General features: G+C 54.3%; 1 protein-coding gene across 1 annotated transcript; it reads right to left on the reverse strand.

The window, feature by feature from the left end:
• Nucleotides 1-9,915: 9,915 nt before the first annotated feature.
• On the reverse strand, nucleotides 9,916-15,670 carry LOC139604401 (serine/threonine-protein kinase pim-1-like). Its single transcript, XM_071455567.1, has 6 exons — nucleotides 15,633-15,670; nucleotides 11,839-12,538; nucleotides 11,663-11,713; nucleotides 11,093-11,459; nucleotides 10,271-10,447; nucleotides 9,916-10,022 (listed from the first exon to the last, which is right to left on the reverse strand). The coding sequence occupies exons 1-6, from the start codon at nucleotides 15,668-15,670 to the stop codon at nucleotides 9,916-9,918; spliced, it is 1,440 nt and encodes a 479-aa protein (XP_071311668.1).
• Nucleotides 15,671-20,664: the final 4,994 nt, after the last annotated feature.

The raw sequence follows: 20,664 nt of genomic DNA on the forward strand, positions 1-20,664 counted from the left end.
TGCTGGCCCAGGGGGACAGGCCTTGCCCCCTGCCAGCTGCCCGGGCCCCTCGGGTGCCTGTGCCACAGCCCTGTGCCTCCTGTCCCCGCTACTCCCCGCCACCTCCACTGCCTCCATCAAAGCCCCACTCAACCTCTGCACTGTGACCTCTGGAAAGAACAAAAGAACAGAAAGAAAGAATGAGAGAGGGAAAGGAAAAAAAGGAAAGGAAAGGAAAGGAAAGGAAAGGAAAGGAAAGGAAAGGAAAGGAAAGGAAAGGAAAGGAAAGGAAAGGAAAAAGGAAAGGGGAAAGGAAAAAAAGTAAAAAGAAACGAGAAACATGTAGCCATTTGGCCCTGCCTGGATGCCAGGCACCCACCAAAGCTGCTCTCTCACTCCCCTCCAGAGATGGACAGGAGAAAAAACAGAATGAAGGCTTCATGGCTTGAGTTAAGGACTGGGACAGATCATTCAGCAAATGCCATCATAGGCAAAACATTTTTGAAATTACAGGTATTAATTGAATTTATTTCTATCCAGATCAGGGCAGGATAGTGAGAAGTAAAATAAAGCTTCACAAACACCTTCTGCCTGTTCCTCCCTCCTTCCCAGCTCTGCTCCTCCCCCAGTGGTGCAGGCAGACAGGCACTGGGGGCTCTGCTCCGTTCATCACCCGTTGTTTCTCTGCTGCTCGGGGAGAGGAGTCGTTCCCCTGCTGTGCCAGGGGTCCCTCCTGAGACACTTCTCCATGAACTTCTGCAGGGTGAGTTCATCTCACGGACAGCAGCTCTTCACAAACTGCTGCAGCTGCCTCACTCTCCCAGGGGCTCACAAGTCCTGCCAGGACTCTGCTCCAGCGTGGGCTCCTCTCTCCACGGCTTTGCAGGTCCCTGCCGGGTCCCTGCTCCAGCACAGGTTTCTCATGGGGTCCCAGCCCCTGCTCAGGCACCCCCTGCTCCAGCACGGGCTCCTCCAGGCGCTGCAGGTGCATCTCTGCTCTCCGGGCCCTCCATGGGCTGCAGGGGCCCAGCTGCCTCCCCAGGGGCTGCCCAGGGAATCTCAGGGCAATCAGCTCCAGCCCCTGGAGCAGCTCCTGCCCCTCCTCCTGCCCTGCCCTGGGGTGTGCAGAGTTGTTCCTCTCACGTGTTCTCATCCTGCTCTTCCCTGCTCACAGTTACACCTACACCATCACCCATTTTCCTAAATCTCTTGCCCCAAAGGTGTTACCACCATTTCCAACTGGCCCAGCCTTGGCCAGCAGCCGGTGCATCCTGGAGCTGGCTGGAATTGACTCTGTGGGACACAGGAGCAGCTGCTTCCAGCAGCCTCTCACAGAAGGTGCTCCTCGAGCTCTCCTTACCAAAACCTGGCCATGCAAACCAAGTATAAGCATGGCAGGGTTTTTATTACCATTATTAATTCTTCGTTTTGCTATTGTCACTATTATTGCCCCTGTGATTTCACACTTTCCCTGTGATGTCACACTGCCCCTGTGATGTCACAGAGCCAACTCTATGTCACCTTGTGATGTCATACAGCAGTGCTGTGAAATCACAGAAGACTGATATCCCAAAGTCATCCTGTCATGTCACAATCTGTTTTGTGACGTCACAGCCTGCTCTATGATGTCACACAGCCACCAGGTGATGTCACCACCCACTCTCTCATGACACAGAGCCACCCTCTATGATGGCAGACTCTGCTCTATGGCCTCATAATATGTTCTGTGATGTCACAGCCAGCTCTGTGATGTCACAGCCAGTTCTGTGATGTCACCACCCCCTCAGTGATGTCACAAAACCCTCAAGAACTCAGCTATAATAAAACACTGAAGTTTCTTGTACATTGAAGAGATCCCTGTCAGGGACACAACTGAGAAAGTGTCCCCAGGTTCCAGCTAGAGCAGAACACTGCAGGCAGTGATGCCAGGTGGTCACAAGCAAGGCAAAGGCGTCTCTGGTGCTGAGCACACCTGGATGTGTTTCAGGAATGCAAAGGGCCAAGGCCTGAGCCCCAGGGCCTGGCCAGGCAGATCCTGTCCCTCCCTCCTGGCTCAGGGCTCTTCCCGGGATGGGCACTGGCATGTGGGGATGTGCAATGCCAGGGGCAGGAGCGTGGGGTGGCCCCTGCCAGGCTGCTGAGCAGGGACAAGGAGGCAATGAGGCCCCAGGCCTGCAAGGGTCACTTGTCCCCTCCTGGCCCCAGGCCCAGCAGCCATGGCCAAAGTGCTGCCCAAGCTGGCTCTGGCAGGGCTGTCTTGCAGCTGCTGCCCATCCCTGTGCCCTGTGCAGCCCAGGCTGTCCCACGGTGTCCCTGCCCTGCGCCTCTGTCCCTGCAGGCTGTCGGCATCCCCCGGCTGCCCCACCTGGCTGGGCCCTTCCTTTGCTGACAGCTCTGCCTGGCCACTGCATGGTGTTTGCAGGGATTGAGCAATTAGGGCAAAGCTGTATCGCACTGCCTGTAAGGGGAGGAGTTCCTTAATAAATACAGTAGGATATGATATAATATAGTAGAATAAAGCCATGGATCAGCCTTCTGCAATCATGGAGACAATGCTAATTATTACCTGGCTGGGAGCCTGCAACAACAGGCAAACACTGCAGTACTGATAAACAGAGGTACAGCCAGGGGAGGGAGGCAGGTGGAAAAGGCTTTGTGCAGTCCCTGCTCTGAGGGGATGCTCAGCATGGCCTGAAGGTCTGCATATAGGAGAAAACAACAATGAACACAGAACAGCCAAATGATAAACAGGCACCAACAGCAAGAAGCCCAAGTTCCCTGGGGTTGGAAGTTTGAGGATCTGGGGGATTTCACAGAAGAACTGGCCCAGGGCATTGCCATGGCACAGGGGCAGGCAAAATGTATTGGCCATGTGCAGCGGAGCAGTGAGAAAGCCCCTGGCCCAGGCAGCTGCTGCCATGTGGGCACAAGCTCTGCTGCCCAGCAGGGTCCCGTGGTGCAGGGCTTTGCAGATGGACACGTAGCAGTCGGAGCACGTGAGGGTCAGGAATGAAAGCTCTGCTGTGATAAAGAACAAAAAGAAAAAGACCTGTGCAGCACATCCAGTGTAGGAGATGGTGCTGGTGTCCCAGAGGGAATTGTGCATGGCTCTGGGCACAGTGGTGCAGATGGAGCCCAGGTCAGGGAGGGCCAGGCTGAGCAGGAAGAAGAACATGGGCGTGTGCAGGTGGTGGCCGCAGGCTACGGCGCTGATGATGAGGCCGTTGCCCAGGAGGGCAGCCAGGGAGATGCCCAGCAAGAGCCAGAAGTGCAGGAGCTGCAGCTGCCCCGGCTCTGCCAATGCCAGCAGGAGGAAGTGGCTGATGCAGCTGCTGTTGGACATTTGCTGTGGCTGCACGTGGGCACCTGTTCATGGAGAAAAGGACAGTGAAGGGTTAGAGGAGATACCTGTAACCAAAATCAAGGTGACCCCAACTGACCCCGGGCATACCCCAGACCAGAGCACATCATGCTCAGGCTGTGAAGGGGGGGAACAAGGAGGAAGGGGGCAATTTTGGAGGGAGGCTTTTTGCCTTCCCAGCTAACACTTAGGCAAGAGGGGGCCCTGTTTCACCAGTGGGCAGGGTCACTACCAAAGACACAGACACCGACTGAAGGAATTGTGGCATTTATATCATGCACAGCTGCAAAGAATGACAAAAGGATAAGCTCAGCAAAGCACATCATCATTAGCAAAGAATTACAAAAGAAGCTCAGCAATCCATCAGAACTCACATTACATTTTGATGACTAACCCCTTGGTCAAACACTAGAGGTGTTTGTGGCAGACAAAGATTCTGGCTGACTATCAGGGTACACCTTACACACATCAGTAGTACTTTAGTGACACCGTTCTTCATTCTTTTTTCTCAATCTCCTTGGAGTTAGGAACAAGAATTCTGTTGTCCATGGAGCTGGCACCTTTTTAATTCCAGAATAATGCCCCAGGCCCTTTGCTGTTCAGCTTTACCATGTTGTCTGGGGCTAACAAGGCTTGGGGGGCCCTTTCCCCTCTGGCTGGAAGGGGCCGGGTCCCAGTCCCTGAGGGGCTCCCAGGCTCCTGGATGCAATTCCTGTGCAAGTCCCTCAGTGTCACAGCAGCCTTCCCATGGAGCCCCGTGGATCAGAGCATTTGCCAAAGGGGCCCTTGGGGCAAACAGGGAGATTTGGTCTGGCAGCATGTGTAAAACAATATCCTGTCACATCTACTTGTTCTCACACACAATCCTTGGCTGCAGGGACACATTCCCATTGCTCCTGCCCAGCTTTCAGGACTCAGAGTTGTCTTTCCCAGGAGCTGCTCCTTCAGCTGCCTCGGGAGGGCCATTTGGCCTCCGGACCCACACTCTGGCTCCATTATTAGGACTGCTGCATCCAAACCCTTTATCTCCACAAACGGTGGGGATTGGAGCTGGAGCTCCTTTTTTCACAATCGTTCTCAAAATTGCAAAATCAATAATTGTGCTACCCTGTCACAGGGTTGAATAATCCAATCTTGTTCACTATTGTTTCACAGAATTACTGTAATTTCTCCTGGATATTCTGCATCAATTCCTCCTGCCATGACATGAACACTTTGCAAGGCCAAGCTCCAAGGGAGCAGTTACCAAAGCAAAGTGTCCTGGAGGAATCTGAATTCCTGTTTCAGTATTGATAGCTTTCATTTGCTTTGAATTCATCCTCATTAATTCCAATGCATGAAGGCCCAGCCCTGCAGCCTCTGGGCTGGCCCTGCCAGGGGCCATCACAGCCACAACAATTTCCCAGGCAGTCCAAGTCTCACTGCCCATGGTTGGATTTGCAAATTGGGGGCAGCCGTGCACAGCCAGGGGGTTTCCATTTCCCCCGTGGGCCATTGTTCAGGGCATGGAGCACATCTGGGAGATGGGTTCTCCATGGGCAAAGGTTCCCATCTCCTCATTTTATCAACTGCTCTTTTAACAACCCCTTCACCCGTTCAACCAATCCTGCAGCTTGTGCATAGTCTGGTACATGAAAAACCCTGCAGGCTTCATCCCTGTATTTTTCACAGCAACAGACAAAGCACTCTGCATCACAGTATCACCAAACCCTGGGAAAATAGCCAATTTCCTCCCTTCCTCCTTTTTACATTGTATACAATCTCACAAAGTTGACCACTGACAGTAGGGCCCTGGCCAATCCTGTTCTGTAGGGTATTTAGAGTTACATCCCTGAGGAGCCAAAGCTACCAAATTAGTATTGTCAGCACTATTTCACATTACTATTATTTCATATGTAGATATACATATTGATATACATATAGACAGATAGATACAGACATATATATATAATACATATAATACATACATATATATATATAATACATATATATAATACATATATATATAAATACACAAATATATATATATATTAAGGTCTTATTATACAATAAATACATATAGTTATTTATTATATTGATATTTCACTGGTACAAATGCAGCTGAGCTCAAGATTAAAACCTTCTTCTCTTGCTCCATGTGGGAGCATTCCAACAATAATTGTTCCTTCTGAAGGTGCTGTTTCCATTGGACTCTTAACAAATTCATCTTTGTCTGCCCAAACCCACAAGTTCTTTTCCTTTTCCATGTGCAGTTTTTGGATGCATTTGAAGACATCCAGGGCTGCAGCTTCTTTTACCCGACTGCCCCACTGCTCCCACGGGGCTCCCACCTCAGCCCACTCCAGAGCCAGGGAACTCCAGGGAAGGGCTTCCCATCTGGGAATTTCTGATGGCACTGATGCCTCACATTGACATTGAACAAGTGACATTTGGTTGGGATCTGGCCAGACTGGGCCAGTTTGGTTTGACCAGTGGCCAAAGTCAGCACCAAAGACACAGACTCCAACTGAAGGAATCAGTGTCATTTCCTGCAGTTCAGAGCAGCAAAGAATCACAAAAGGAGCAGCTCAGCAATGCACCCAATCATCCCCACCAAAGATTGCCTGCAGGGATTAGGGAAGATGCAGCAGCATTTCCCCTCAGCCTTTGCCATCCCCCAGATGCACACAGCAGCTGGGGAAGCTGTCACAGCCAAGGGCTGCAGAGCCACTCCTGGGCACTGGCAATTCCTGCAGGTGCCTCCAGCCCCAGCTGAGGCTCCAAGCCCGCTGGGAGAGGGCCCAGCTCTGACAGTGCTGCATGAACAAACTGACAGCACTGCTAGTGTGCCAACATCTGCTTTCATCCTCCTCTTGGCTCCCTCCCAAAGCCTGGCCAGGCCTCAAGGAGGAGCCAAGGCAGCTGACTTTGATCCTTCAGCCCCACACAAGGCCAGATGTCAGATTTCATGGCCTTCTCTGGCTTCTAAATACACAAAGGTCCATCCATGTTTCACTAAGGAGTGGCTACATCTATCACAGTGCTAATGACCATGCAGATCTCAGCAGGGAGCAGATACAAAGATAACCTTTGCTTGGAAGGTTCCTCCAGAGGCCACCTTTGGCTCAGGGCCTGCTGTCCAGGCCTCACTCAGGGCTGCTGTCCAGGCCTTGGCACTTCAGGGACGTGCTTTAGTGCTGGGCTTGGCACTGCTGGCTGAGCGGCTGCACTGGGTGAGCTCAGAGGGCTTTTCCAACAGAAAGGATTCTGTGATTCCATGATGAGATCCGCTGCATTCAGCTGGGGCTATTTCAGCAGCATTACTTTGCTCCAGAAGTTCCCTCTTGCCCAGCTCCTGTGGCCTGAGGCTTCAGCTCCTTCAGCTCCTGGTGCTGAGCTGCTCATGCTGAACGAGAGCACTCGGAGAGACGAATCCAGTCCATGCAATTCCTTCTGGGACACGCAGAGGGGAGGCTGTGCAAACAGGAGCATTGTTTGCTGTGGCCTCCTCTCTGCCCTTCACGCCTTTCAGCGCTTTGAAGCAGCCAAGAGCTTTCTCCAAGAGTGCAATGGAGCAGCTGTTCCTGCTCGCGGGCCTAGCTCTTCCCAGTCTCTGCCCTTGCCTGCTTCTGTCCCTCTTGCTGTGCCCTCTGTTCCCCCAGGGCTGGCTGGCTGCTGCCCAGGACTGTGGCACTGGCACAGCTCCAGTGCTCCAGAGCCTCCTTTCTGTGCCCTTGGAGCTGCCTGGGCACAGCAGCCTTTTCCATCTGCAAGCTCCCCATGGACAGGGAGTGCCCAGCTCCGTTCCTTGCACAGCCTCCAGGAGCCCAGGGCTGCCATCTCAAGTCCCTGCTGGCACTGGGGGCTCCCAGGTGCCTCAGGCTGCTCTGACACCGCTGCACACGGGAGGGAACAGGGGCAGGGGCTGTGCTGAAAGTCAGCTCCATCTGCTGCTGCTGCTGCTGCTGCTGCTGCTGCTGCTGTGGGGTCATTTGTGCAGCCCTGGCCCAGAGTCAGGGATCAGATGCTGCCAGTCTCTTCCAGCCCTGGCTGCTCAGAGGTTGGGCCTTGGAGCCTCAGGTGGCCAAAGGCAGCTGCTGCTGGGCCCTCTGTGTGTGCCCGTGTTCAGCAGTGCTGCTCCATCAGTCTGTGCCCAGCAACGGGGAAAAGCCTCAGCCCTGCAGGGCCAGGAGCTGCCGGGCTCTGCCTGAGCAGCTCAGCCAGCAGCAAGGGAGCTGCTCCACACAGGATCCAGGAGCAAAGGACATTCCTTCTGTAGGACATGTTTTCTATTTAAAGGAAAAAAAGGAAAAAGAAAAAAAACTATATAAAATGTGAAAGATGAAAACAAAACCCAAGTGTTAGTGAAAAACTTCTGAAACTTTGCATTAAGAGGTAAATGATCTTTTTTAAAGGGGAACTCAGTTATTTACATTGTAAATGTGCTGATGGCATGGATCCATCTTACTGACCCCAGCAGCCTTTTAAAAGATTTTGGGCTTTGTTTCCAACATTGCCATTTGAAATTGTGCTCAAAGCAAGAGGAAATTGCTTTGTGCCCTTCCAGCTCCAAGCAGGACTGGGAATGGAAACTCTGTCAAAGCCCAAATCCTTGAGAAGATGCCCTTCCTTCTCAGCCTGGGAAGGAGCTGCACATTCCCTTTGAAACTCTCAGGGATTTCTTAGAGACACAAAGTCCCACTTAGGGCTTTTTGCTCTGGTTTGGCAGTGCAGAAGGGCAATTCTCCATCCATCAGCTCCAGACTGCACTGCCTCAGGAACACGGCCCACTCGCCAGCTCTGGCCCACTCAGGCACTTCTAGAGGAGGAAGAAAGTGCAATTGCACAATTCCAGCCAATCAAGAAGGAAGAATGGGACAGACAAACACCCTGTGCAGATCCAGGCATTCAGCTGGGACTGTGGAGAGTTTGGGTTCTTGCCAATTGGATGTGTGTCCCCAGCTGCAATCTCTGGGCCTGCAGCAGAGTCTCACTCAGCTGCCAAAGCAGAAAGCTCAGACGCTGTGCTCGCAAGGGGCTCGTCTGATGCAAAGCTGTCAGAGCAATGGGAGGGCAGAGCCAGCCCAGCTGGGCCTAGGGCTGAGCCCAGCAGAGCCCTGGCAGAGCCCAGAGCAGCCTCAGCAGCCGCAGAGCCCGGCTGCAAGGAGAGAAAGCAGAAAGTGCCCGTCAGCTGAGGGCTCCTGTGCCCTTGTGCCAAGGCCTGCGGTGCCCAGGCCATGCTGGCTGTGCCCAGAGCTGTGCCCAGAGCTGCCCATCCCTGCTGCCTTTGGCAGCAGAGCAGGAGGGCAGGACATGTGCCCAGCCTGCAGCCAGCCACGGCACATCCAGCCCTCAGCAGCTGCCCAGAGCAGGATGCTCCTGTGCTCGCTGCCATCTCCCAAAAGCTCTGATCCCACCCTGCCAAGCACACAGGGACCCACCTCACGCCAGCCACGGCTGCAAGAAAAGCTGCTCCCAAACCATGGCCTCAGCCTTCTCCAAGGCCACCGCCCATCCACGCCACAGCTGCTCCCAAGCACTTCCCCATCCACACTGGACCACCTGGAACGCTTCCTCTGGAAAAACAAACAACACATTCTTGAAAAGAGATTACAGACAAAAAGGGAAAACAAGAAAAACGGGAAAAACTCTTATCTCTGTCAGGGCCTTGAGGAAGGCCCAACTCCTACATGGTAGGGAAAAACCCAGCCATGGCTGAGGGAAGCCCACAGTTTCTCACTTCCACCCTGCACTGTCCCCCAAAATCACGGTCATCCCAAAGCAAACAAGGGCAGTGCAGCAGCCCAGCCCTTCCTTGCCTGCAGAGCAAAGCAGCCCCTGCACAGCTTCTGGAGTCCCACCTCTGCTCCCACCATGGGGCTTTGTGTCGGGCTGGCTGCCCCAGCCCCAGCCCCAGCCCAGGCCACGGTGGCTGCTGGGGGCTGTTGGCAGGGCCAGGAGCCCACTCCCATTTGTACCCAGCCCAGCCCATGCCCCAGCCCTGCCAAAAACAGCTGGGCAGCGACTGAAGAATGAGTTGCATCTGCCCCAGCAGAGGGGGAACCTTTGCTTCCCAGCCAGGCTGGGCCATGCCCAAATCTGGCAGCATTTCCCCGCATGGGGACTCACCTGCAAATTCCCTGTGGAGTTTGGCTTTGAAGAAGGTGCCAGAATCAAAGTCCATCACCTTCAGCCTCCAGTGGCCAGGCTGAGGAAGAGCTTCTCATCCTTGGTGCCATCCTGGCTGTCTCCAGCAGCAGCAGCAGCAGCAGCAGCAGCATCCCCACCCGGTACAGCTTCTCCAGGGGCTCCTGCTCCTTCCCTGGGGGGAGACCAGGCTCTCAGGGCTCTGCCCAGGGCCCCAGCTGTCAGGGAACCAGCACAAGCAAAACCAGCTTGGATGGCAGCCACCAGTGCTGGGCAGAGCAGCTCAGCTGCAGCACAAGGGCTGCGTGTTCCCATCCCATGACCCTGTGCAGTGACACAGGCAGCACAAAAAGGTCTGGGTTCCTTTGCTTCTGATTGCCAAGGCATGTGTGGAGCTGCAACTTACCAGGGCCCTGCATCAAAGTGTGCCTGTGGCTCTCTCCCTTCTTCTACGGCCGAGGAATATCCTGCACCCAAGGATCAGAGAACAGGTCTTCTAATGTGGGTCTTTCCAAGGAGTTCACAGATAAACACCACCTGATCAGATCTTTGCACTCTGGGCAGAGAAAGCAGAAACTGCCGGTCAGCCAGAGAAGGCTCCTGTCTGCTTTGCCCCACTATTGCCATGCCCAGGCCTTGCTGGATGCGCTCAGGGCTGGGCCTAAACTTTCCCATCAATTCCCTGTTTTGGAGGAGAGCAGGACATGTGCCACCTCCTCAGCAGCTGCCAGAGCGGGATGCTCACGAGCCCGCTGCTGGCTCCCAGCACTGGGATTCCCCCCGTGCCCAGAGAAGAGGATCCACCTTGAGAGAGCCCTTGTGGCAGCGGGAGCTGGCCCCAGCTGAGGTTCCGGCCCCTCCTGAAAGGGTGCTCCCCGCAGACCATCTGGTGCAGCAGGATGCCCAGGGACCAGATCGTTGCTGCCTCGCCATGGTACCAGCCAAAGTGGGTCCGTTCCGGGGGGCTGTAGGATGGTGTTCCTATGGAATACAGATGGAGTTCAGCAGGGGGATGCTGCTGCTCCCAGAGCCTGGCCCCAGCATCCCTGGGCCTGCGGGGGCTGCATCAGTGGCACACAGGGTGACCACTGCCCTCTCGCCAGCACCTGGGACTTGTGCACAAACTAAGGCTTGGAAAAGAAGCCACTGGTGTCAGAAGAGGGCAGAGGAAGCCCTGGCTAAGTCTGACCATGACAAGCAAAGGAAAAACCCTCTCTGTGCTGGGGAAAACATGCCCTTATCCTCCCTGCCTGCATTGCCCCAAAAATATTAGGAAGCCAAGGCAAACAGGGGGAGTTGAGCAGTGCAAGCCCTTCCTCTCGCCTGCACACCAAACTGGCTGGGGCACAGGTTCACCCCCCCTCTCTGCTACCCCCACCCACGGCGGTTTTGGGCGGGTTGGCTGCCCCAGCCCAGCCCCAGTCCTGGGCAGAGTGGCTGGCAAAGGCTGCCAGCAGGGCTGGAAGATGGCTCCCCACCCAGCCCTGCTCTAAAGCAACTCAGCTGAAGAGTCAGTCCCCTGACTGGCAGCAAAAGGGAGAATCCCCGCTGCCACAGCCACCTTGGGCTGGGAGATGTTGAGCCATGAGATCCCGGGACCAGGAGTACACCCTTACGTGGGCTCACCTGCAAAGTGGGTGTAGGCTGTCTCTTGCAGGTAGGTGCCACAGCCAAAGTCAATCAATTTGGCCTGCCCGGTGGCCAGGTCAAGCACGATGTTCTCTGGCTTGATGTCGCGGTGCAGGACCCCGCAGCTGGTGCAGTGCCGCACGGCCTCCAGCACCTGGCGGAACAGCTCCCGCGCCACTTCCTCGGGCACGAACCGCCGTGCCCGAATGACACGATGCAGGTCCTGACACCGCTCTGGCCGCTCCAGCACCATGACGATGTCGTCGGGGAGCTCGCTCCACTCAAGCAGCTGCACCACGCCGGGGAAGCCAGTGGACACCTTGGCCTGCAGCACGATCTCCAGCGGGGCCCTGCTGCCGTCGAGCTGCGGGAGGAGCACGATGCCCTCAGTGGGGCCGATGCCGTGCCAGGCCTGGGGAAGCCCTGAGCCAGCCCGGGATGCTCTGAGCCCTGCGCTGGCAAGACGCCCGCTCCCCCTCGAGGTGTCCTGGCGGCTTCCACCGTGCCGGGCCTCGGCTCATCCCCGCCCGGCAGCCCCGGCTGCTGCCCCTGGCCCCGCTCACTCACCAGCTCGCCCCAGTGCCGGACGCGGTTCCGTGGCACCCTCTTGATGGCCACCTGCAAGCCAAGGACAGCAGCGGGCTCAGCTCGCCACCCGCCCTGCCCAGCCCCATCCTCCTCCTCCTCCTCCTCCTCCTCCTCCGTCCCCTCCTCCTGCGCCCGCCGCCGGCCCCGCCGCTCACCGGGGCGCTGTCCGAGAGCCGCGTGGCCGCGAAGACGCTGCCGAATCCTCCGCGCCCCAGCAGCGAACCCAGGCGGTAGCGCTCCTGCAGGGCCTCGGGCGCCGTCCCTGCGGGCGGGACGCGGCTGTCAGCGCTCGGCCCGGGGCCAGCAACGGCCCCCGAGCGCCCCTCAGCCGCCCCGGGCCGGCCATGCCCAGGCCTTCGCTCCTCGCAACGCGGCACGGGAGGCTCGGGGCCGGCGGCCGCGCTGCCGAGCGGCGGAGCTCGGGCCGGGGAAGCCGCAGCGGAGGCGGCGGCAGCGGCCGCGCCGCCTGTGTCCTCCGCGGGCCCCGGGAGGAGCCGTGGCCGCGGCCGGGGCCGGGGCCGGGGCCTGCCTCGGGGCTGGAGCCTGCCTCGGGGCCGGGGCCGGGCTCGGGCCAGGCGGAGGCAAAGGGCGGCGATGCCGCCCCCGCACACGGCACTGATGCCCGCCCAGCAGCGCCACCGCCAGTAGGGCCAGAGCCGGGCGGAGGCGAGACCGCGGCGGGACGGGCGGGGCCGGGCACGGGGCAGCCCCGCCCGGGGCCGGGGGCGGGCCGGGGGCATGGGCCGGCCCGGCAGGGGGAGAGGGAGGCGGGGAGAGGAGAGGGAGGCGGGGAGAGGAGAGGGACGCCGGGCAAGGGACCCCGGGAGAAGGGTGCCCGACGGCGGGAAAGGGAGACTCAGAGAAAGAAAGAGAGAAAGACCAAGAAAGAGAGAACGAGAAAGAAAGATAGAAAGAGAAAGATCGTTATAGATTATCTGGTTTTCTGCTTTTGCCGCTGCTGCTGCCGCTGCTGCTGCCGCCGCTGCTGCTGCCGCCGCTGCCGCCGCTGCAACTGAAGCACCGGGGCCGTTCGTCCCCGTGTCCGTTCCCCGCTCGCCCCACGAGCCCCACGTTCGAGCCCCGCGCGCCCCGGGCACAGCCCCTGAGTCTGTCCAAACACGGCAACTTTGCAGCCTTGAGCCCAGGTGCAGAGCCCTGACTCCTGCACACTGGCACAGCAATCCCCTCGCTTGCTGCTCTGCATTGGCCTGGCTGAGGGGCAAACACTGGCGGGACACCTTCCCTTGGGCTAGGATTCCTACCTGAGCCCAGCACTGCACTTACATCTCCAGTGTTGCCTTCCAGTAAAAACAGGGGAAGGAAAACTGTGTGTGGCTCATGGTATTTTAGAGTGTCTAAAAATCACTAAGCCACTGATCTTAAAGGTGCAGTGCATCTGGAATTCCTGGGATGGAGAAATAGTGCAACATGGAAAAGGGGAGCATAGAAATAAATAGAGGAAAACATCTTGGATTGTTTCTTTCATTTACATTTCACTTCTGGAAAGTTGTTTCAGTTTTCCAGGAATCTTCTCCTGTCTGCTCTTGCCAAGAATCTCTCCTGGAGAACAAGGTCAAGCTTCTGTCACAAGATTTGCACCCAGGAAATTATGCCACTGGTGAAATTTTCCATTGTTACTGTTTGTGCTGCTTTAGGGCAAATTTTGGGGGGAAACCTCCAAAAGGGGTCCATCTAGAAAGCAAGTTCAAGTGGCCTCTCCTCCTACTAGTTCAGAAAAAGACATCCCTGGAGAAAAGTGAAAAGAAACACAGTTTATTTATCAAGTAAAGTATTCCCAAGCATGAACAATGAATAATATTAAATAAAACCTCTGACTGAAGTGCTTAAGAGATGGCAAATTCAGAAGGTGCTTTTTGTGGGGTGTAGTTGGCTCACTCGGTCTCTTCTAAGTCCCTCTGGTGCTGGAATGCAGCGTCCCAGACCTCGGTGGGCCACAGGTGTGAGCTGCAGGTGTTTTTCTGGGTTTTCAGTCCAGAGCAAGAAAAAGAAAGTCACAGTCCAAGGAACTACTGTGCCTAAGCTAGATAAAACCAAATTGCTGGACCTGGGCTGTGAAGGCACTGGGAAATTTCCAAATCTGGGCACTGTCAGTCCCAGCAAACACCAGATCTGGATGGTGCTGGAGCCAGAACCTGGAAATTTCCAACTTTTGACTTTCTGTGTCAGCAAATCACTGCACTTGGGCTGTGCTGGCACCGGGAAGTTTTCAGATCTGGGCGCTGACGCTGCCAGCAAACACCAGATCTGGGTGGTGTCGTTGGTAGCGACAGAAATCTGCTGGATTTGGGCTCTGCTGGCACCGGGAAATTTCCAAATCTGGGTACTGGCACTGCAAACACAAGATGTGGGCGGTGCCAGAGCCAGTAGCAGAAAGTTGCCGGGTTTTGGAATTCTGTGCCAGCAAATTGCTGCCCTTGGGCTGTGTCAGAATAGGGAAATTTCCAGCTCTGGCCACTGGCGGTGCCAGCAAACACCAGTGAAACCTTCTGGTCCTCGTCCAGACCATTGGCCAGTGGTTTCCCTGAGAACCAGCTCTGGCCACTTTACAGAGAGAGACTGCTTTCATCTGCTTGTCTGGAAACAGAACTTTAATGCAGGCAAACACAACAAACAGGACGGCGTGCACAGTACACAGAGCAAAGCAGAAAAAAGCCTGGGCCCAGGGTCCTGCAGGGATATTTATCCATTTATATATGGGGAGGGGTTAAGGTGGGATCTGAGGGAAGGATCCAAGAGGAAGGAAGGATTATGAATATTACAATTTTTGCAGTAAAATGTAACCAATGGTAGCAAAGAGAACTCAGAACTTTCTAGTAACAATCTGCATAACTGAACAAGAGGATTATGGGCGGGAGCTCCTGCTGACCCCAGCTAAAGAGGGTTTTCCCACGGCCTCAAGCTGAGGTCTCCTTCTTCTTTTAAACCATCCCCAACACACCAGATCTGGGTGGTGCCGGGTTTTGGCTTTCTTTGCCAGAAAATTGCTGCATTTGGGTTGTGCCAGCGCTGGGAAATTGCCAGATGAGGGCACTGGCGGTGCCAGCACACACCAGATCTTGGTGGGGAATGTGCTGGCACTGGAAAATTGCCAAATGTGACCTTTCTGTGCCAGCAAACTGCTGGAATTGTGCTGTGCAGGCATCTGAAAAATTCCGGATCGGGGCACTGGCGGTGTCAGCACACATGAGATCGGAGTAGTGTAGGCACCAGGTATTTGCCTGCTTTTGGCTTTCTTTGCCAGCAAATTGCTGGACTTGGGCTGTGGTGGCACAGGGAAATGTTCAGATCTGGGCATGGGCGGTGCCATCAAACACCAGGTCTGGGTGGTGACAGTCTTGGCACCAGGAAATTGCTGTGTTTTGTCTTCTTTTTCCAAAAAACTGCTGCACTTGGGCTGTGTTGGAACCGAGTATGTCCAGACTGGGGTACTGGCGCTGGCAGCAAACACCAGGTCTTGGCATTGCCAGTGTCAGCAGTGGGAAATTGCCAGATTTTGGCTTTCTTTACCAGAAAATTGCTGGACTTGGCTCTGCCGGAACAAGGGAATTTCCAGATCTGGGCGCTGGAGGTGGCAGCAAACACCAGATCTGGGCAGTGCCAGACCCATTAATGTTGGAAATGAATTTGTAGAGAATTTTTAAGGTTTGATAGAAGGTTTCTATAGTATGTATGCAAGTGTCACGATCCATCCTTACGAACGGGTTTCGTGATGGTTCGTGGGTTGATCTCAGAGTGCAAAAAACACCGACACGGTACAGGGGGTTGTAGTGATAATCAAAACAAATGTACCTTTATTGAATAACCACAAGAAAATGCATTGTGGAGGAATTGGGGAAAAGGGAAAAAGAGGGAGGAAGAGAAAGGAAGGTATAGAGCTACCAAACGTAGAAATGGCAAAGTCCTTTGATGTCCCGCCAATGGAGTTCACCAGGTCACGTCTGGGGAGATCTCAGGGTTGCAGTTCATCCGAACTCTTATTATACTCTTTTTGTTGATGGGGGAAGGGGTAAAACATGAAACCGAATCAAAGGTAGTCTATTGTATTTTTGGGGGAAAAAATGGTATTTAGAGAAGGGTACACACAGTCCATGTTCTCTGCAGTGGGTGAGAGCCATTGTCTTCTTGGTCCACTGCTCGCACCTGCAACATCCATCTTGCTTTGGTTAGCTTGCCTCCCCCACACACCTCCCCCAGGTTAGGGGTCTCAGTGCCAGTCCTTGGAAAGAGTGTAGGGGGGCCTTTTCACATAGGGATTTCATGTCTCGGTCTTTGATGGAGAGGCCTTGTACATCTCAGTCTGTCTGTCACGGCCGTTGTAAGACAAGTGAGGGGTCTTCTGTGGGGGACCACCCAAAACTCAGGAGAAGTCCAGCCAGGCCGAGAGGTGGGACAGCTTCCAAGGCTATTATTACAAAAAGGCAAGGGGCCCCTTTCTTCCTTTCATTGGGTTCAGTGTAGCATACAGCAAACACACCTGTGAACAATAGCTTAGCAATGCCAGCAGCTGTGCTCAGGTCTCGGAGCCCTTGGCATGTAACTTTCTCCAACAGGGCCAGAAACTTCAGACAAGGGGCTTTTCTTCAGTGGTCCCCAATGACGATCGTGAGGCAGATGAGAGAAACTTCGTACAGTCTCACACCGACATTACATGGACGATGTACCAATCTGTGCTTCCACCAAGTCTTACTCAGACGCAGAACTTTCCAAGACTGTCGCAGCTGTCGAAAGCGCGGGGTTTCAGATAGCTCAGGAAAAAATCCAGCTATGGAGCCCATGGAAGTACCTCGGGGTTTTAATCACAGGAAGGACCATCGTGCCTCAACCTCTGTCCATCAACGAGCACCCCCAGACATTAAGAGACACGCAACAGCTGTGTGGTGTCATCACGTGGATCCGACCTCTCCTGGGCCTCACCACAGAAGAACTGGCACCGCTCTTCGACCTTCTACGAGGAGACGGCGACCTGGCTTCCCCACGCTCGCTAACGCCAGAAGCCTGGGAGGCTTTGCAGAGAGTCGCCAGCGCCATCAAACACCGCCAGGCACATCGGACAGAGCGGTCCCTTCCCCTCAGCCTCGGTATTTCTGGTAAGTGCCCAAACTTCCATTCGCTGCTCTTTCAGTGGGATGATACTTCAAAAACCGCACTCATCATCATCATCGAGTGGCTTTTTCTGCTGCACCAACCACATCAAACAGTTACCACCCCACCAGAACTTGTAGCCAAACTTATTAAAGGCCGACATCGCCTCCAGACCCTCGCAGCTTGTGATCCAGTGTGCATTTACCTCCCTTATACTTTAAAACAATTGGATTCTCTATTACAAACAAATGAACATCTGCAAATTTCATTAGACAGATATCCCAGAAAAATTTCAATTCATTATCCTAAACACAGACTTTTTAAAGATTCACTGCATTTGGCCCCAAAATCAGATAAAAGTAAAACTCCACTCAAAAATGCTATGACAGAGTTCACTGACGGTCCAGGCAAATCTCACCAGTCAGTGTTCACCTGGAGGGACCCGGACACTCCGAAGTGGGAGTCTGATATCCAGGTTGTTGAAGGTTCCCCCCAGACTGCAGAACTTGCTGCAGCTGTGAGGGCATTTTGAACATTCCAACAACCCTTCAATTCAGTCACAGATTCTGCATATGTCACTCGGATAGCAGAGCGGGCAGAGCGCGCCCTGATCAAGGAAGTCCAAAATAAAAAATTCTACAGCTTGCTCTCTGAATTAATTTGGTTCATCTCCCACAGAGAGCAACCTTATCACATCCTGCACGTCCGGTAGCACACAGAGCTGCCAAGATGCATCACTGAGGGCAAGCGGAGAGCAGACTTGTTAGCAATGGCAGCAAGTGCCACCCACATTTCCCCCGCTGCACCACATGTCTTTCAACAGGCTCGTCTAAGCCATGCATTCTTCCCTCAGAATGCTCCAGCTTTAGTAGGTCAATTTAAGATTTCCAGAGACCAAGCCAAGGCAATTGTCTCCACCTGCCCCAATTGCCAATCCCTCGCCCTCCCTACCATAGGGACAAAACGAAGAAAATTACAGTGACATCTAACTTTACCATTCATGTTTCTATCAGTGCTCAAACAGTCGATACCTGACTCACTGGAGGACCAGATGGCCACTCCCAGGACACCCCGAAATACCTTAACAGCTGCTGCCACCGTCACTGTGCTCCTGTGCATCCAAACAGCGGTTGGATGGGTCGTGCCACAACCAACAGAAAACCTATGGGTCACACTGGGGAAATCTCTCAAGCAGGATAACTTTTGCATGGCCATGGGAGGTGCAAAAGACCCGCTGTCTACATGTCTGGTGGGAATCCCCCTGTCACCAAATGAATATGCCTGTGCAGGTAAGAAGCCCACCCTGGTAGACACCTGGGACGAGTGGATGAAGATCTTACCCCATGCACCACAGGACCTCCAAGAACGAGACCTACCGGGCTCCTCAAAGCGACTTCTTGTGTCAACTTTTTCTAGGAGCCACCCCAACAAAATTGGCATGAGAAACCTGAACCACAGATGATAGTGAGAAAAGATATATCACCAAATGATAAGAGATACAATGATGTTGACTGGTGCAATTATACTGCCAAAACATTATCTAAGTCCTCTCCGTTTCCCAGAGTGCTTCCCAAGGGAGTGTTTCTCATCTGTGGTGACAGGGTGTGGGCAGGGATCCCCTTGAAGATCAAAGGGGGCCCCTGCAGTCTTGGCCAGCTTACTACCCTCACCCCAAACACTACCCAAATTAAAAACTGGAAACAAGAAACTCAATTGGCGCACCAGAAAAGATCGTACTCCGATTTCAATCAAAATTGTGATGGCCAAATTTATAATTGGGGAAGACGAAGAGGGTCGCTGTTTCCATCTTTCTACCATGGGTTGCAGCTGCGAAGGCCCTCGGTGAGCTTTCTCACCTGGAGTGCTGGCTTAGTAAGCAGACCAAGGCTACATCCGCTGCCTTATCAGACCTTCTAGCGGATGAGGAAACCACCAGACATGCCACCCTTCAGAACAGAGCGGCCATTGACTTCCTGCTGCTCTCCCGTGGCCATGGTTGTGAAGATTTCAAAGGACTTTGTTGTTTTAACCTGTCATGGAAAAGCACATCGATCCAGGCCAACATCAAACAAATGCAAGAGCAAATGAAGACTCTTCTTACTGAAAATAAAGTTGTGGACATGATGGAAAAAACGCTCATGCAGTGGGGCCTTCCTGTGTGGGTGATCCCCATTCTTAAAAGTTTATTGTGGGTCCTTCTCATAGTTGTTATCATTTGAGCAGCACTGATGTGTTTTAAGAAAAGAATTGACAAAAGACTGGGAAATGTTTATTTAATAAATAAAAAAGGGGGAGATGTGGGACACAGGCATGGAGAAGACAAACCTGGGATGCCATGGGAGGACACCACTGTTTAAGTTAAGGTGAGAGACTGGTGCAATTCCCCATGGTTCTTTGCTTGTTAATGTGAATGTGCTGTTGTCAATCGACTGCTGCTCGTCCCCCAGTTCCAGAAAGTTCTGTACTCCCCGTTCCTCCATTGGCTTTCCCTGAGAGACCCCTCCCACTCTGCTCCCCCATTGGTGCGTCCCGTGTCACCCCACCTTAACTCCAGCCCTGACTCCCTTCCCCATTGGATAATTTGTACCCTGAGCCCTCCTGCCTTCCTCCAGTTATATACCCTGGCCCCAGCCCTGCTCCTGGCTCTTTGCCTCTGGTTCCCTTCAGCAGAGGTTGTGTTCCTGCTTGCTCCTGTTTCTCTCTTCACCCTCACTTCAGCTGGGCCCTTGGATTTTCCCTTGATAAACCCAGCTGGATCTGCCCTGCGAGGAGTCCTCTCGTCCCTCTGGTGAGGCTTTGATTGCACCATCCGGGCTCAGGCGTCTGCTGGGCTGGGGCAGTTGTCAAGGCAGCCCCAAGTGGAGACGCTTTCGGTGCTGCAGGCGCCTGACAGCGCCTGCCTGGGGAAGCTGCTCTGGCCACCCGCAGCAACCAATTCCTTTTCCCAGGCAGCAGCTCCCAGCGTCCTCCTGCGAAGCCCAGAGAGAGAGGGAGCAGCTGCCCTCAGCCCTGTCCTTTACCGCATCCCAATTCTCATGTAATGTCCCCCCTGGGAGAGAAACTGCCAGAGAAGAGAAGTGCGACCAGATCCCCCTCTCCCCTGAGCTTGAACACTTCTTTTGTTTCTTAAGGACCCAGTCTTATCAGAGCAGTGGTATTGCACTGACAGCTGGGACACCAGCAGGGGATCACCCCACAGTGCCCAGTGTGCACCAGGCTCAACAAGGTCTCCTTCCCCCCTGATTCCACCAGGCCTCTTCCCTTGGCTGTGGTTTTGCTGGATAGTGGGTCAGGACAGTGAGGATCTCCTTCATCCATTCATTCACTGTTGAGGGTCCTGCAGAGACTTCCTCAATTTCTCTCCATGGTGACCTCAGAAAACCAATGACATCCCAGCTCTTGTCCATCTGATCAAGAATTTCCCACAGGGACACTCTGGTGTCTCCTCCAAGGCCCAAAGCATCAAAACCCCCAAGGGAAATCATCCCCCTTGGGCCCTGCACCTCCTTGGGTGAGTTCCAGAGCAAACAATCAAGGCAGTGGCCTGAAATGTTTTCCCAGCTGGGCCATAACACTTCTCTGATGGATGCACATTGTCCCTGGGGAAAGAGATGTGCAGAACCCTTCACTAATGCCCTGGAATGTCAAACAGGAATCCCAGCCGTGGACAGCTCTCAGGAACCACTTCAGTGTGGATTTTCCTTCCTGGAAGCCCAAGATGTCTGAATGTGCTCCTGGTGCCTCAGGGCCTGGGTAAACAGGGCTTGTCAGAGAGGCTGGCAGGGCACCAACACCCCTCCTCCTCCTCACAGGGCACCTCTGTTACCCCAATTAGCTCCGAGTGGCTGCCTGGGGACAGGTGCCCACTTCCCCATGTG

The sequence above is a fragment of the Agelaius tricolor genome, unplaced genomic scaffold, assembly GCF_023055355.1.
Source record: "Agelaius tricolor isolate 1412-34295 unplaced genomic scaffold, bAgeTri1.0.p SCAF_50, whole genome shotgun sequence".
Lineage (NCBI taxonomy): Eukaryota > Metazoa > Chordata > Aves > Passeriformes > Icteridae > Agelaius > Agelaius tricolor.

Bases quoted from the DNA above. Each gene is read 5' to 3' on its own strand.
- LOC139604401 (XM_071455567.1), bottom strand. From the start codon at position 15,670: ATGAACTGCAACCCTGAGATCTCCCCAGACGTGACCTG. The intron at 12,539-15,632 runs GTGAACTCCATT...TCTTTCTCTGAG, and splicing joins ATCTCCCCAGACGTGACCTG to TCTCCCTTTCCCGCCGTCGG. The intron at 11,714-11,838 runs GTGAGCGGCGGG...CTTGGCTTGCAG, and splicing joins GGCTCTCGGACAGCGCCCCG to GTGGCCATCAAGAGGGTGCC.